At 54.9% G+C, this 12,077-nt stretch overlaps 2 protein-coding genes across 2 annotated transcripts; both read right to left on the reverse strand.

Moving 5' to 3' along the window:
* Positions 1–1,884: 1,884 nt before the first annotated feature.
* On the reverse strand, positions 1,885–8,450 carry NSFL1C (NSFL1 cofactor). Its single transcript, XM_068207775.1, has 9 exons — positions 8,290–8,450; positions 7,486–7,583; positions 6,835–6,909; positions 5,564–5,729; positions 5,154–5,246; positions 4,386–4,495; positions 3,821–3,958; positions 3,174–3,338; positions 1,885–2,263 (listed from the first exon to the last, which is right to left on the reverse strand). The coding sequence occupies exons 1-9, from the start codon at positions 8,389–8,391 to the stop codon at positions 2,101–2,103; spliced, it is 1,110 nt and encodes a 369-aa protein (XP_068063876.1). The 5' UTR covers positions 8,392–8,450; the 3' UTR covers positions 1,885–2,100.
* A 1,107-nt stretch (positions 8,451–9,557) lies between these two features.
* On the reverse strand, positions 9,558–11,847 carry LOC137484383 (signal-regulatory protein beta-1-like). The gene is made up of 5 exons (XM_068208262.1): positions 11,588–11,847; positions 10,899–11,258; positions 10,406–10,717; positions 9,911–10,258; positions 9,558–9,757 (listed from the first exon to the last, which is right to left on the reverse strand). The coding sequence occupies exons 1-5, from the start codon at positions 11,652–11,654 to the stop codon at positions 9,558–9,560; spliced, it is 1,287 nt and encodes a 428-aa protein (XP_068064363.1). The 5' UTR covers positions 11,655–11,847.
* Between the last annotated feature and the right edge of the window lie 230 nt (positions 11,848–12,077).

Here is a 12,077-nt window from a genome sequence, read left to right on the forward strand (position 1 = left end):
AGCAGCTGGGCACCACCTCAGTGCCCTGATGCCCCTGGCTAACAAACGCAGAAGCAGGAGACAAGTAACTTGAACATCTTCTGTTATATAAACTTTCTTTCTGGGTCTAGGGGGTGCATCCTGTCCAGCACTCTGGAAGATGCTGTCCCAAGTCCCCAGAATGGCACATGTGAAGATCAGGATTCAAGAACTCCATAAGTCAGTTGTGACTATTTAGCTCCGAGGGAAATTTCCTTTCTCATTTCTCCCTGCTGGTTCACACAGGTTACTCACTGGTTGTAACATACACCAGCAAGTGATGCCCAGGCAGGTGAACCCCAAGCTCTCCTGTCACAAAAAAAAAAAAAAATCTTTAAAAATGCTGCTGAGAGGTTGAATCTCATTTAGTAGAAGACAGCTCAGCACTGGAAGTCTGCTCGCAGAGCAACCCAAAGAGCAGACACCCTCAATGAGCATGATCCAAATTCTGAGACCAGATGGCAGCTGTTATTAGAAAGGGTCAAACACTGTTTTCCTGTTTGTGGGCTTTTAATGGCAATTTTCACAATAATTTACAAATTGGTTGCTACGCACACTTATGTCCATTTAGTAATGAAAATTGTGAGTTAATTCAGCTCTCAGTTGAGAAACTGCTGTAAAAATGCCTTTGCTGAGGGCTGCTCTCTGGTTTGTGTTCTACAGGCAGCCAAGCGAGTTCCTCACGCTGAACCTGCCCAACCTGCCGGCCCTCCCCAGGCTGCTCCCGAGCTCCCTCTGCTCGCACCAAGGGGAGGACCTGGTAGTTTCCAAGCGCTGAGGGGGGTGGAGTGACAGCTCAACGGCCGTGGGGCTCAGGTGTGCCTAAGGCAGGATGGGGAGGGAGCGTTCCAGCCCTCGGCGGGGCAGCAGCGCAGCCTTTCCCAAGGACCCCGCTCCCAGGTGGCTGCAGCCCACGACTCAGCACAGCTCTGGGCTCTGCTCGGAAGCCCAGAACAAAGACAGAAGCAGCTGAGGGGCAAAGTGCCGTGGCACAATACTCTGTGGCAGCTAAGCCAGAGCTACCAGTGCCTCGTGTCTGGGCATAAGGAATTCACCCACAGGCTATTGTTCAAAGGAGGGAAAGAGATGGAGACCTGAGCCCAAAACACAAACAGAACAGATCAACGCTGAAGAATTCCAGGAGTTCAGCTACGTTAGTCCTCAGCAGAGGAGAGGAAATACATCAAAGGGTACTACAGCCTTGAGTTTTTCCACCCAAGCTGTCACAATCATCTCACTAATTTACCTCTCAGGACAGAACTTGCTTTCCAGTAAGACAGACTCTGTTTGCCTTTTACTTCCAGTCACTTCAAGCTGACTCAGCTTCGTGCCTTCTTGGAAAGAAGAAGTCAGCAGCAGGGCTTCTCAGAGAAATGCAATACAGCAATTTAAACCAGCAGCCAGTCTGGCCTGTCAGAAAAAGCAAAGGCAGAGCAGGTGGGGCCTGCAATGAATGCCCCAAGAGTTCTGCTGAAGGAAGGAAAGCCAGGGATTTCTCTCCAGAAAAGCATAGGAAGTATTAAACCTTGCACCTCACACACGTCAGTTTTCCCCACACTGAGATCTTTCACAAAGATATCCCCCACAATGCTTTTACAGGAGTGTAACCATTATCCTGACAATCAGATCACCCATTCTCAGATAACTTATATTTAATGTGCGAAAAAAAAGGGAGTACTTTACAGCAGTCCCTGGAGAGAAGAGAAAGGACTGTGGCGAGCAGTCCACTGACAGAAACTGCTCCCTGGAGTTCCCTTCCCCCTTGCCTTCCTCCCCTCTCCGAGTGCAGTAACTCAATCCACAAGGTAACTGAACTCTCCTGGGGGAATCTGGGGCACAAGAGGCTGCAGCTCCTTTCCAAACAAATTAGTTTCATTTCTTTATTTTAAAGTCCACTGATCATCATCATCATCATCATCACAAAAAAACCCCATGGGAAATGCAACTAAAGAGAAAAAGTCCAACCAAGACCTAAGAACCCAGAGCTACGAGCAGATGTGGGCCTGCGTGGCACGGCGCCGGCGCACGCGCGGGAGGAGACGACCCCGAGCGCCGCAGCTGTGTGGCCAGAGCTGGGGTCCTTTATGTCAACCGCTGAACGATGACAGCGTTGAGCAGGTTGGCTTCCTTCAGGGTCTGGTTCTCATCAGTCAGCTCTTTATTGGGAAAGGTGGTCATGAGGACGAAACTGGTGGCAGCCATCGCTGGCCGAGCATCTACTATGAAGAGCCGGATGTCGCGGATCCTGTCCAAAGGGATCAAACACACAGGGTGATGCTGTTACTGCCCAGCCTGCACAAATGACTGCTCTGCTCAGAGTGTGCAGCCCTGCAGCTCTGCGTTTGTATTCCAGCTCTCACCACAGGCCACACCAGGCTATTCTGATTCAACCTGCTCCCGTTTAGTGAAATAGTAGCAGCTGCTTTCTGGGCTACACGATCAGCTCGGTGTTCTCTGTCTGTGTTGTCAGGGGGTTATCTGAAACTGAAAGCCTCCAGACCCTTTGCTATGAACAATTAAACTGACACTTTCCGAGCTTGTCACACGCAGCAGAACCCAGAGGATTTCAGCTCCTGTGAGCAGCCACACAGTGACACAGGAACCATTTCTGGAACTCAGTCACAGGCAGAGGTTTTTGTACCTTTTTGCCCTGAGCTTGACCCTTATAGCAACAACATCAGGAAGGTGAGAATGATTTCAAGAGATTTCAAGTGAAGCAGTGGCGTATCTAAGCCAACTCTGCTCGTCTAAAGAACAGAATTGTGGTAAGAGCGTCCCTTGGTGCTCCATTCAGCACACGGAACAGCCTCATAGAAAAGCCTAAATTGAGTCAGAGTAACTGAACCAGGTTCCTAATTATCTGCCAGTTTCCAAAGCCTTTAGAAGAGAATCAGTTTTTACAGGCGACATCAAGGAAAGTTCTGCTGATAACACTTACGCTCCCAAGGGCTGGGCTATAATCTATCCCAATTTGGAAAGCAAATCCTACCCAACAGTCAGCAACTGTCTTAAACACACCACAACAACTTTATTCCCTTTCACTTGTATAGAAGGATGCCCAGAGCTCCTTCTGGCAGGCTATCCAGGATTTCAGCAGTTGCTCCCTGTCTTGCAGGGCCATCTATGCCTTGCCCTGTTCCCTGTTGCACTCATACCTGTGACTGTGGTTGAACTTCTGGACCAGGCGGCCGCCGTCAGCGAGCCGGATCTGGATGTTGGTGATGGGCTCCGACTCATCGATGACGATGGCAGAACTGGCTTTGGCTTCGTTCTCTGCCTGCTGGGCTGGCGAGCTGGTGCCCATCACCTGGGGCGCGGTGCTGCCAACAGGGAGACGCAAGGTGAGCTGTTAGAAACCAAACTCACCTGCCTACAGGGTACCAGATCAGGCAGCAAGCTCACTGTCTGCCAGGCCCAACTACCAGGGCTCCTCCACAAGCAAGCTGCAAGTCAGAATTTTTGAGTCAGCCAGTCAGCAGGAACTTGTCTACAAGTTCAACTCTACCATCCCCTTGGTCCTCACACCCACCACACCCACAAGTTAACAGGGGAAAGTGTGACTTGGAAACACTGCTCCAATGCAACACACCATGGAGGTTCCAAACCAGGGATCTGGCTCCTGGCAGGGGGAGGCTGGGCCTCCCAGTATACATCAGTGAGCCTTGTTTCCTTAGAGGAACACCTCTCATCCCACAGGCACCCAGTGCCTTTCTTTCAGAAGGATGAATCAGAAGGCTCCACCTCACAAGGCTCAAGTGACTCTCACATTACGTGTAGTAAACCAGTGTCACCACTGTCTCACCTGCCCAGCTTCTGTCCTTCTCCAGTAAAAGCTCTGAAGACACTTTTAGGTTTCACATACTCCTCATCACGGTGATCTTCCATGTCCAGGTTTACCTGTCCACCCCGTGCTAACCTGCGCAGCTCAGCTGGGACTTCTCTGCAAAGAGAGTGTTCTAAGGCAGCTGCCTGAGGCAGCAAGGCAGGAATGCGTGGACAAAAAGCCCAAGATCTCTGGAATTTCAGAAATCACAGAGAGCCTCTGCTTAACTGACAGGGTAGATGCACACCTCCCCACTGACAGACACAAATTAAAGGTTATTTCTCTCTGGCCCTCACCTGCAGTGACACAATGCATCAGAAATTCTCAACACAAATATCAACATGTTTGTTTATTTCAAACTCTCAAGGTCCCACATAAACCAAACCCACTCCCTGTTTACCTGAACCAAACGTTCCATATTGAGAGTAACTAATTTCTTACAAGAAGGCTCAGGTGAAATGTGCCATGGATTCAGAAGCCTGGATTCCACAAACGTTCATGTTTCAGGAAACAGCTGTCCCTTTTCTTCCCTCTCACTACGTACCCTCTGCGGATATCATCGAGGAACTGGGCATTGGATGGATCCTGGTAGCTCCTCAGCTCTCCACTATCCAGACTAAATCCACTCTTCCAGAGCTTCAGTACAACGTGCACCTGCAGCAGCCCCAAAAGAACAATCAGCCTCACTGAGCATCTTGGTGACAACAAAAACAGAAGCAAAGTGAAAAGTTTCAGATGGGAAGAGGAGCTTCAAGGTGCAAAAACATTCCAGCAGGTTTCTCTGAGCTAAGGGAAAAACCCAAAGCACTGGCTTTTATGCAATGGTCAGGTGTCAATTCCTAGAAGGTGGCACCATGGTCCCATTTTGGATAAGTGGCTGAAGAGTCAGGAATGTGCTGGGTGAGGAACCTCAGCTAGGCTCCCACCACAGCCACGACCTTGTTTGGTCACAAAGCAAGCACAAGGGAATCTTGAACTGATACTGTCAGCTCCCATCTATGGATATATACTGGATGTATATAATAATGGATAAAGAGTTGATTTCCCAGTGCTCTTTGCATACTATTTTCCCCAATCTTCACTTCTAAGAAAGGCTCAAATTCTTAATTAAAAGATCACCAGAAAACTGCTTACCCAAGACCTAATCATCTACTACTTTCTACTTGGAAATCCCACAGGAAGCAGGATTTACCAATTTTTCTGTCCTTGTGAATGTCTATGAAGCTTTGTATCTCTCGGGGCTGGCAAGCTCAGTAGCTGGAGCAGAGAAATCCCTGGAGTGACAGCTACAAACCCAAGCAGAGATACTCACATCCTGAGAAGAGTTTGGTCTCCTCTCTCCTGCCACATAAGCTGACTCCTCCTCTGGAGTAGCCCCAAGGCGATACCCTCCACCTGCAAAAGGCTGTGAGAGAGAGGCAGGCACAGGGTTACACAACCACACAGACCCAAAGAGCTGCCTCCCTGTTCCCACCACCCCTGTGGGTGAACAGGGACTTCACGGCATCAGCAACATCTCCTGCCCTGCAGGCAGTGACAGCTTCAGCAAATTAATAAGTGTGGCATAACAGAGGGGCTTTTCTTGCCACAAAATGGAGCTGCACTAAGAGAGAGAAGTCCAGACTTAGCTGCTGAGACAATTCCAGGACTCCTCAGTACCAAACAGCTGGCAGGGTGGAACCTTAACTGGAACGGGGAACAGAAGAACTCCTCCCTCCTCACCTTTGGCTTGCTCGTCTCACCACCGCTCTTGGCCGTCCGATCGACCGCCACCGCGCCGTGCTCCTTGGCTCCCTTGAACAGATCCTCCACCAGCTCGTTGGGACTCTTCTTCCTCGGAGGACCCACGATCTGCTGGCCACTCCTCTCTGAGCCGCCGGCATAAAACCTGGCAGAAAGCACCCGGCTCCTGGTCAGCCCTGCCTGCTGCCTCTGCAGGAGCCAGCGGGCTGGATCAGGGCGCACTTGCTGGTGCTTGTGCAGCTCAGGGAAACCCCTTGGATCTACAAACACTGGGTACCCCCAGTGTGTCTCCCACTGCAGCCACGTGCAAGCTCCTGTGCTGCAAAGACTTTATTTTTATGTCAATTCCTGTAAATTACCCGTGGATCAATAGCAATAAAGTGGTAACAATGCTCAGACCTGGGAAGAGGAGCAGCCCAGAGGGATAAGCCCAGTTTTAAACACTGATACCAGCTCGATTACCCAGCTGAGCAAGGCTTCCAGCAAATCTCTGACCTGACAGAGCAACATCCAGCTGGAATTCTGAGGGAAGGCACACGTTCATGCCACGCAAAGGATGGATCTCAACTGGAAGCAATGGTTGCACAGTCAGTGAAGTGCAATTAAGCACTTCTGGAAGATTGGGTTTATTAGCTTCCAGATGGCTTGTAACACACAGAGTGAGCTCCCAGCTGCCTGCAGACCACAGCCCATGCAGGCTGAGCCACCCCTTCAGATACATCAGTTCCATTCCATTTACCTTGCCTATCAGCCTTAAGGATATTTAACTACTTAGAGCTGACATTGTCCTACTAATATTACATGTTCCCCCTGGAAAGGGGCCCTAAGTTTATATTTCTGACTCTACACCCCATTACTTTACCCTTAAGCAACACTTCAAAAAAAAAAAAAAAGAACCCAAAACCAAAACCCCGACCAAAATAAACCCCAAAGCAAGAAAACCAATCCCTGCATAATTCCCACATTTCCATTCCCTGAGGACACAAATGAGGATCTGGGCTGTTTTCTATTCTTAACCCAGGCCTTCCACATCCCACTTTAGGCTTTCTCTCAGTGCTGAGAGCTGAGCTGAGCACGTGCTTGTGCAGAGGCTCTGCACTGACAAACCTGCCCTGTCAGACCTCAAACGTTTCATTACAGGAACTTCATATCCGTGTAAACCTGGTTTTTTCAAAGAAGCTGTGCACAGGCAGCAAGTCCTCCCAGAAGGGATAAACACCCAGCATTTGAGCCTTCAGCTGCAAACTCACCGCTGTCCCTCCTCCTCTTCATCATCCTCCTCCTGCGCATGCACAAGGTCTCTGAACGAGGTTACTCGGTGGTCACTGCAAAAATCCAGCAAGAAGGATGTCAGCCTCCAGACACACTCCCAGCTGGAACATTCCACACTGCAACAGGCTCCTTCTGCAAGGTGGGCTCTGTTCACCAACACCTGACCCGAAGGAACTTTTCCTTCCTGACAAAGGCAGCAGATCCTCTTTGGGACTGGACAGCATTCCCTTACTGCACAGGGATTTGCTGAGATAAAATTCACTTTCTTGTTTTGTAAAACGCTCAGCTTGATCAGCTCAGGTGTCACATAAAATGAGAAAAGATTCTTCCTGCAGAGATATGATCTGCTTAAATGAAAGGTCACTATCAGACTGTTTTTAATGTCAAAAGATAAATCAAGCTTTTCCTGAGCAACGAGGCAAGTTTTCCTCACTGATCTCTGGCTTAGTTGTGCAGTAACACCCATGCCTGTGATGTACAAACACTCAGTTTTTGACAATTTCTAGAGAACCACACAAGGTGAAGCAAACCTAAACACTGAGCTACTTCTACTGCTAATTAACACAATCAGTGCTTTAGAGAGTGTGTTTTGTCAGCTTTCCAGTATGGAGCTGAAGCTCCCTCCTCACCTGGCTCCAGTGCCTCTGGATATGGAGCTGGGTGTGGGCTGGGGAAGGGTCAGGATGTCCTCATCACCCCCGTCCTCATAGAAACTGGCAAGAGCAATCTGGAACGGAAAAGCACCAAAGCTCCTCAGGAAAAACACACACAAACAACCCAGCTGAAGCATCTGTCATGCTGCCTCTCCTAAGGCACCTCACACTAAAGACACTTCATGTCACTTCCCCTGTTGCAGGTCCTGGCAAAGACGAGGCCTCAGCAGGTTGCTGTTTGGCTGTGTCATGGCAGGACACTCACTGCTGCAGGGATGTCACCCTCCCTGTCAGGGCCCTTCTTCTGCAGCACTTCTACAGGAGTTATGCCAAAATTACTGCTCTGAAACAGCAGCTTTTGTGCCATCCATGAGCAGGCTCGGAATTTAACACAGCCAGTTTGAGGAGGAGCAGGGACAGGAGCAAGTCAGAACGGGGGCTGACTCGCTCTCAGTTTGTTTGCTGACAGCGCCAACAGCACAGCACTGACAACCTCACCAGCATTTCAGGAAAACCTACATAACCCCGCAAACCCCGGAGCCACCGTCCCGCACCTCGCGCTACAAAGTTAACGACAGAACCGGGAAAGGCCTCGGTCTCAGCCAGCCCACGGCTCCGCCACAAGGGCTGAGTCCGGCGACGGACGGGGGCGAGGCCTGAGCCTGCGGGACACCGACCTCCGGCCCAACGCTGCCCCCGCCAGCGCCACGGCCTCTCGAGCCGCGGCTCCGCCGATCCCCGCACCGGCCCGGGGAGGGCGGAGGGCAGCGGCAAAGGTACCTGGAGGTCCCAGCCGGCAGACTCGAGGAAGAACCGCGCTCGCTCCTCCTCAGCGCCGGTCACGGCCACGAACTCCCTCAGCGCCTCCTCCCTGTCCGCCATCTTGCCGCGGTGCAGCGCCCAAACCGCGCCGGGCCGCCCCGCCCGCCCCCGCGTGCGCCGCCAAACCCGCCCGGCCGGAAACACCCGGGGCGGCGCGCCGCGCGCGGCCCGCAAACAGCGGCCCCTGCCGGCCAGGAGGTGGCACTGCACCGGCACCGGCCGCAGAGTGAGCACCGGCACCGGGATGGGCAGCACCGGGACCGGGATGGACAGCACCGGCACCGGGATGGACAGCACCGGGAGCGGGATGGGCAGCACCGGGACCGGGATGGACAGCACCGGGACCGGGATGGACAGCACCGGGCACCGGGATGGGCAGCACCGGGACCGGGATGGGCAGCACCGGGACCGGGATGGACAGCACCGGCACCGGGATGGACAGCACCGGGACCGGGATGGACAGCACCGGGACCGGGATGGGCAGCACCGGGAGCGGGATGGGCAGCACCGGCACCGGGATGGACAGCACCGGGACCGGGATGGGCAGCACCGGCACCGGGATGGGCAGCAACGGGAGCGGGATGGGCAGCACCGGGCACCGGGATGGGCAGCACCGGCACCGGGATGGGCAGCACCGGGACCGGGATGGGCAGCACCGGGACCGGGATGGACAGCACCGGGACCAGGATGGGCAGCACAGGGAGCGGGATGGGCAGCACAGGGAGCGGGATGGGCAGCACCGGGCACCGGGATGGACAGCACCGGCACCGGGATGGGCAGCACCGGGAGCGGGATGGGCAGCACCGGGCACCGGGATGGACAGCACCGGCACCGGGATGGACAGCACCGGCACCGGGATGGGCAGCACGGAGTCCTGGGGATGGGCAGCACCGGGCACCGGGATGGGCAGCACCGGGACCGGGATGGGCAGCACCGGCACCGGGATGGGCAGCACCGGCACCGGGATGGGCAGCACCGGGACCGGGATGGGCAGCACCGGCACCGGGATGGGCAGCACCGGGAGCGGGATGGGCAGCACCGGGCACCGTGTGTGTAACTCTGGGCACTGAGCCCCGGGACAGGCAGCACCGAGCCCCGCTGTGCAGCACGGAGTCCTGGGGATGGGCAGTGCCAAGCCCCAGAGCAGGGCGAGTGTAAGGCCACAGGCGGGGCCGGGACTGGCGGCGCGGAGCAGCCTCTGCATCCTGGTTCCTTTATTTCCAGGTTCACACGTTACTGCTGCCAGTGGCCAAGCCCTGAGACCCGGCTCCAGGAGCCGGGGACTGAGGTGAAGCGGGATAGGGAAACATCTCCGATGTTTTTCTCTTCATGCTCTTGAGGAGGAAGAAGAGGAGCCCACCGAGGAGCCCCTTCTCCAGCAGGATACCCATCCACAGGAGGAGGAGGCTGGACAGAAGGTCGTCACCTGCAGTGGAGACAGAGGATGTGAGCAACCAGGGCTCGGGCAGAGGCATCCCAACCCCCTGCAGGGAGCCTTTCCTGGGGCTGTGAGCTTCCGCAGGGGGTGACACCACACAGTTGCCCTGGCAGGCACCCCATCCCAGCAGCTCTGACGCACCTTTAGTCACCTGGAACCCGTTGCTCAATCCCCCCTGGGCCGGGTTGGAGATCCACAGGAAGGCTGATTTGTTGGCAGGGGCCTGGGCATCGTGCACCACCACGCAGGTGATCGTGGACCCGTTTTTCTCCTCAGTGGCTTGCACCTCCACCTGGCTTCTCAGCTCAAACAAACGCTGGGGGAGCTCCGATGGCCGGGAGATGTTCTCCACCTTTATCTCAATCCCATTCTCCAGCCAGGAAACGGACACATCTGCTGGGTAGAACTCCTTCACAAGGCAGGTGAAGGTCACGGTCTGGTTCACCTCAACGGGGCTCGGCTCAGCGCGCACTTCGATGCTGGGGGGAACTGGGAAGAGAGGCAGAGCTTGGTGTTTGATGCCCCAGCTCTGCTGCCCACAGGGCGCCCTGTCCCTGCCTCAGGGACCCCCGTCCTCCTCCCAGGGACCCCAGCCCCACAGCAGCTCACACCCAGTGTGAGGCCCCCAGCCCTCACCTCGCAGGACTCTGCTGAGCTGGTAGCTGCCACGCAGCGGGGCCGGCAGCGTGGAGTGCCGCACCTCACAGATGAGCTGAGAGAGGACGTCTTCCTTCTGCAGGGTCACCATCACTGTGCTGGACATGTTGTAGGTTTTCATCTTTGATTCGGTGATCTGGGGTGGCTGACCCCCCAAGGGGTCCTTGTTCTTGAACCATTTCACCCCAATCTTTTCAGGAAAGAACCCTCCAGTCGTGCAGGTGAAAGGCACCGACTGCCCCGGCCTCGCTCTCTGCTCAGGCCCAGACACGAGAGGGGGGCTGGGTTTGGCTGTGGAGAGAAGCACGGGGCCATCAGACCAGGCTCTGCCCCCTGCCCAGCCCTGGGCCTGCCTGGAGCAGAGTCTCGTACAAGGGCATGGGGATGGCCCATGGGATCCTCTCCTGGACCAGCCCTGAGCCCCTCTCCCCATCCCTGCTCTACCTGGAACTGCTCCAGGAGCCCCACTCACCTTGCACAGACACCTCTGTGCCACTGCCATGCTGAAACACCTCATCATCACCAGTGCTCCCCTTGACAAACTTCACACAGTAGTAGGTGCCCATGTCCTCAGGCTGAACGTCCCTGATGTGGATGGTGAAGTCTGTGTCGGACTCATCCACTGCTCTTGTCACACGGGAGGAGGGATCCTGCTTATTCTGGTCATAGACAGTCTTGTTCCCACTGCCCCAGCCCTTCAGCCACATCACAGGACCTGGTCCAGCGATTCCAGATGTGGTGCAGCTCAGGGTGAGCGTCTCCCCCGCTGCCACCGTCACCTTGGCCTGGGGCTGCTGCAGACTGAAGTCCTGACCCGCCTGGGCACGTAGACCTGGGCACAGAGACAGAAAGGTTTGGAATTGACAACAGGCCCCAGGGCTTGGGCACAGCACAAGGCACCATCAGCCCCCCTGAGCCTGGAGCATGGGACAGAGAGATATTCTTGTCCCTTGTCCCCCAGGCTGCTGGGAACTGCAGCGTGAGGAGAGCCCAGACCCTTGCTGGAGTAAACTGAATTTCATCTGGAGATGAAAGCAAGCTGGAAGGGAGGCAGTGAGAGGAGATCTCTGAGTACCCATGGGCACAGGGAAGCACTGCTAGGCCAGCAGGGTGGGAAACCGTGCATGGGAAATGTGATGGGGATGTGCAGGCCCCACTTACCCGGCTCTCTGCAGAGCAGGAGCAGCATCAGGCACATGAGAGGCAGTTCCTGTGCCACCAGATCCATGGGTATTCCACACCTTGCTCCCTGATGGCTGGGCTCTGCTCAGCTGGATTCGGCTCCGTTGGACTCTGCTGGACTAGGCTCAGTTGACTCTGCTGGACTGGGCTTATTTTAGCAGGGTGCTGGACTCTTACTCAGCAAAGGGGAAGGAAAGGGGCCACCACCAGCCCAGTTCCTCCATGCAATCAGGTCCCATTTGCTTCTCAATGGGACACACATCTACCACATCATCTCCTATCACAACGCTGGTCCATAATGGCAATGTCCACCCACTTTCCCCTCAGATGTGTGCCACGCCCGTGGGCACAGGCACCGAGCAGCCAGCAAGAGGGACCCCGGATCCAGCACGCTCGCCCACACACGGCCAGCCTGTGGCTCAGCAGCCTAGGGTGCCAAGGGGACTCCCAGCCCTTGCCAGCAGGATCG

The sequence above is a fragment of the Anomalospiza imberbis genome, chromosome 17 (genome assembly GCF_031753505.1).
Source record: "Anomalospiza imberbis isolate Cuckoo-Finch-1a 21T00152 chromosome 17, ASM3175350v1, whole genome shotgun sequence".
Classification (NCBI taxonomy): domain Eukaryota; kingdom Metazoa; phylum Chordata; class Aves; order Passeriformes; family Viduidae; genus Anomalospiza; species Anomalospiza imberbis.

What these genes read in the sequence shown, in the direction of transcription:
- NSFL1C (XM_068207775.1), bottom strand. Translation starts at nt 8,391, where the DNA reads ATGGCGGACAGGGAGGAGGCGCTGAGGGAGTTCGTGGCCGTGACCGGC. An exon ending in CTGCCGGCTGGGACCTCCAG is followed by an intron (nt 7,584 to 8,289) that starts GTACCTTTGCCG and finishes TTTCCGTTCCAG; the next exon opens with ATTGCTCTTGCCAGTTTCTA. An exon ending in GTGAGACGAGCAAGCCAAAG is followed by an intron (nt 5,247 to 5,563) that starts GTGAGGAGGGAG and finishes TCTCTCTCACAG; the next exon opens with CCTTTTGCAGGTGGAGGGTA.
- LOC137484383 (XM_068208262.1), bottom strand. Translation starts at nt 11,654, where the DNA reads ATGGATCTGGTGGCACAGGAACTGCCTCTCATGTGCCTGATGCTGCTC. An exon ending in CACAGAGGTGTCTGTGCAAG is followed by an intron (nt 10,718 to 10,898) that starts GTGAGTGGGGCT and finishes TTCTCTCCACAG; the next exon opens with CCAAACCCAGCCCCCCTCTC. An exon ending in GCTCAGCAGAGTCCTGCGAG is followed by an intron (nt 10,259 to 10,405) that starts GTGAGGGCTGGG and finishes CTCTCTTCCCAG; the next exon opens with TTCCCCCCAGCATCGAAGTG.